Source organism: Dipodomys ordii, unplaced genomic scaffold, assembly GCF_000151885.1.
Source record: "Dipodomys ordii isolate 6190 unplaced genomic scaffold, Dord_2.0 Scaffold68, whole genome shotgun sequence".
Classification (NCBI taxonomy): domain Eukaryota; kingdom Metazoa; phylum Chordata; class Mammalia; order Rodentia; family Heteromyidae; genus Dipodomys; species Dipodomys ordii.
In genome coordinates, this window is record NW_012267284.1 from 5,138,065 (window position 1) to 5,141,901 (window position 3,837).

Genomic DNA, 3,837 nt, shown 5'->3' on the forward strand with positions numbered 1-3,837 from the left:
CGCCGCTGCCCGCCGCAGGCACCAGCTCCAGCTGCAGCTCCGGTTGCACCGGGGTCAGCTCCAGCTGCACCTCGTGAGGGGGCTGCGCACCCAGGTCCACCGGGGTCAGCTCCAGCTGCACCTCCTGCCGCTCCAGCTGCTCCTGCTCCAGCCGCTGCTGCTGCTCCAGCTGCTTCTCTAGCTGCCGCAGCTGCTCCTGCAGTTTTAGCTGCAGCTGTCGCTGCTCCTGCTGGCGCTCCAGCTCTTGCTGCCGTTCCAGCTCCTGGCGCTGCTGTTCCAGCTCCTGCTCTGACCCCATGTCCACTGGCATAAGCTCCAGTTCCACCTCCTCCTCCTCCTCCGGGTCCAGCGGAGGCGGCTGCTGTTGCTGCTGCTGCTGCTGCTGCTGCATCTGTGCCTGCTGCTGTAGCAACAGCTGCTGCTGTATGTGTGCCTGCTGCTGCTGCAGGAGCTGCTGCTGCAGCTGTGCCTGCTGCTGGTGGTGCAAAAACTGCTGCTGTAACTGCTCCTGCTGCTGCAGCAACAGCAGTTGCTGCTGCTGCAACTGTTCCTGCTGCTGCTGGAACTGTTGCTGCTGCAGCTGCTCCTGCTGCTGGAGCAGTTGCTGTTGATGGAGCAGTTGCTGCTGTAGTAGGTCTTGCCCTTGTGGCTGCAGCAACAGCTGCTGTTGCAGCTGCTGCTGCTGTAGCTGTTCCTGCAACAGCTGTTGCACCTGCACTTGCTGCTGCTGTAACTGTTCTTGCTGCTGCAGTGATAGCTGCTGCTGCTGCCTTTGCTGCTGTTGGAGCTGTTCCTGCAGCTGCTCCTGCATTTGCTGCTGCTGCTGCTGCTGTAACAACAGCTGCTGTTCTTGCACTTGCTGCTGGTGTGGCTGCTGCTGCTGCTCTGGCTGTGACAGCTGGTACTCTTGCTGCTGTACTTGTTCCTGCTGCAATTGTTGACTTTGTTCTTGCTGCTGCTCTAACTGCTGATCTTGTGCCTGCTGCTGCTGTAATTGCTGCTGCTGCTGCTGCACTAGATGTTGCTCTTGCTTCTGGGGCTGTTCCTGTGGCAGTTGTTGATCTTGTGCTTGCTGCTGCAACCTCTGATCTTGCACTTGCTGCTGCTGCTGTAATTGCTCCTGTTGCTGCTCTAACAGTTGTGGCTCTGGCACTTGCTCCTGGCTCTGCTCTTGCCTTATCTGCAGCTGTTCCTGTGGCAGTTGTTCCTCTTGCACTTGGTGCTGCTGCAACAGCTGTGGCTCTGGCACTTGCTCCTGGCTCTGCTTTTCCATTCCTTGCAGCTGGGGCTCCAGCTCATGGTGCTGTGTGCATTGGTGGCTTTCCTGCAGTTCCTGCTGTGGTGAAGACAGCTGCTTCTGCCCATCGTGCCCCTGCTGCTCTTGTGACAATTCTGGCTGGTTCTGTGGTTGCTGCTGTTGCAGTTCTGGCTGCTGCTTTGACTGTTGCACGTCCTGCTCTCCCAGCTGGGCTTCCTCAGTGATGGTACTGGTCCCGGATGAGGCAGGGACTGTTGCTGGTGGTGGGCTGCTGCTCCCCTCCTGCACCTCTTCCTGATTGCCACTTCCACCACTACCACCTGTAATGGGATGACAGGAAGCCAGAGAGAAGGAGCTGTAGGGGGCTCCCAGGACCTGACCACTCTCCTGTCAGTGTACTGCTACTCGAGGTTAAAATAAGGAGCGAGCAGCAGGAACCCATAAGCATGAGACCAAGTGACAATGGCAACCTGGTTGAATCTGAAATGCCAGGGGAAGGAGCCTACACTATGGTCACCTCATTCTTAGGGATCCCAACTCCCTATACCCTCCTCTGTTCCTCTCTTCACATAAGCTCCGTGGTTAGATCTTGATGCCCATACCAGTGCAGGTGCCAAGGACTGCCCACACTATTCCAGCGGAAGTCAGTGAACTCACTGTCCCAACTGCCAAAGTGACCTCAGCCCTGGTCACACCTTAAATGAATGAAAACCACCTTCTCTATAAACGATAACACCTCTGTGGGGTGCTGGTGGCTCACACCTACAATCCTAGCTACTTGGGCCAAGCCAGCCCAGGTGAACCTACAAGACTATCCAATTAACCAGCAAAAAGCTGGAATTTAAAGCATGACTTGAGTGGTACAGTACCAACTGTGAGTGCAAAAGCCAAGCAAAAGCACGAAGTCCTGATTCCAAGCACCAGTACCAGCCCAAGTACAACATTTTGAGTTTCTTTTCCTTTGTTGTTTTTGTTTTGTGTAGTGCTGAATGTTGGTTTCAAAGCCTTATGCTTGTTGGGCAAGTGTTCTACCACCTGAACCATGTCTCCAGCCCTTCTGGCTTTTTTTTCAGATAGAGTTTCGTGCTTTTTTGTTTGTTTTGCCAGTCCGGGGGCTTGAATTCTGGGTCTGGGCCCTGTCAGCTCAAGGATAGCACTCTACCACTTAAGCTACAGCATCACTTCTGGGTTTCTCTGTTTATGTGGTACTGAGGAATCAAACCCAGGGCTTCATGCATGCCAGGCAAACACTCTCCCACTAAGCCACATTTCCAGTGGATTTCATGCTTTTGTCCAGGAAGGCATTAGACTGTTATCCTCTTACCTCTGACTCTTGAGTAGCTAGCTGGGATTATGAGTTTACCAACATGCTTGATCAATAATAAAGCATTGCTGTAAGGCTGCCTGGAATGGTTGCCACAAAACAGCTTCTAGAAATCCCCAAGTGTCAGAGAGACTGCCAGGTCTCATGTGGGGACAGGCGTCCTCAGTGCAGGTCCTCACTCTTCCAGTTATCAGCTGTCCACAGGATCAGGGACCCTGAATAGACTCTCAAACCTGGAAGATGCTTCCAAATGCCCTCAAGCTTGGAAATACATTAATTGTCTCCATTAAAGCACTCAAAGACCAGAAGAGGTTTAGATGCTGTTCAGGAACATAAGGGACTAACTTAAAGCCTCAAGTCAACATAGCCAACTGCTTAACTCCTGGCAACTCTGGCTACTTCTTTTGCAAAAGGTCCTGTATCTTTCCCAGGGATATTATGAGAGTTAGAATAAATATAGCAATCCCAGTGTTGTGCCTGGAAACACAGGAGACACCTTACTGCTACACTGTCCCTTCTACACAAAATCCACATTCAGTTTCTCATTCTGAGTATTAATGTTGTAATATCACAATCAATCCTATTCTTTTTTTATTCCTATGCTTTTCTGTGCAGGTACTGGGACTTGGATTCAGGTCCTCACACTCTAGCTCAGCTTTTCCACTCAAGGCTGGTATTGTACTATTTCAGCTACATCTTTACTTCCAGATTTGGCTGGTTATTTGGAAATAAGAGTCTTTCAGATTGTTCTGCCCAGGCTGGCTTCAAACCAGGACCCTCAGATCTCAGGCTCCTAAGTAAGTGTGTGTGTGTGTGTGTGTGTGTGTTTCTTAATTTTTTTGTTTATGTGGTACTGAGGAATTGAACCCAGGGCCTGAAGCCCTGGCAAGCACTCTACCACTAAGCCACATTCCCAGACCCATATATAAATATATTTCTAATAACCCTGGCTTAGGCTAATAAATCAGAGTTCATTTTTCATGAAACATTTGTACCCATTGGGATAGTGGATGAAGACCTAAAAACCTGTCCATATTAGCAGTCCATTTTCTCTTATCTCCTCTACTCCTGTCTGCTCTGGATAGATTACACCCCTGTGAATCTCTTCATGTCTAGATTTGCCACATGGGCCACTCTAACTTTTCTTCTTGACTTTCTTTCCCTTCCTTCCTTCTTTTTTTTCCTTCCTTCCTTCCTCCCTCCCTCCCTCCCTCCCTTTCTCCCTCCCTCCCTCCTTCCCTTTCCTTCCTTCCTT

The 3,837-nt window shown here is 51.0% G+C and overlaps 1 protein-coding gene across 1 annotated transcript in view; it reads right to left on the reverse strand.

The window, feature by feature from the left end:
- Nucleotides 1–3,837, reverse strand: part of Znf853 (zinc finger protein 853) — a 12,831-nt gene that overhangs the window by 5,522 nt on the left and 3,472 nt on the right. The window contains exons 2-4 of the mRNA XM_013023391.1: nt 1,250–1,613; nt 920–1,039; nt 4–664 (exon numbers count right to left, since the gene is read on the reverse strand). Of these exons, the coding sequence (XP_012878845.1) occupies nt 4–664; nt 920–1,039; nt 1,250–1,613 (1,145 nt within the window). The remainder of the gene's footprint in view (nt 1–3; nt 665–919; nt 1,040–1,249; nt 1,614–3,837) is intronic.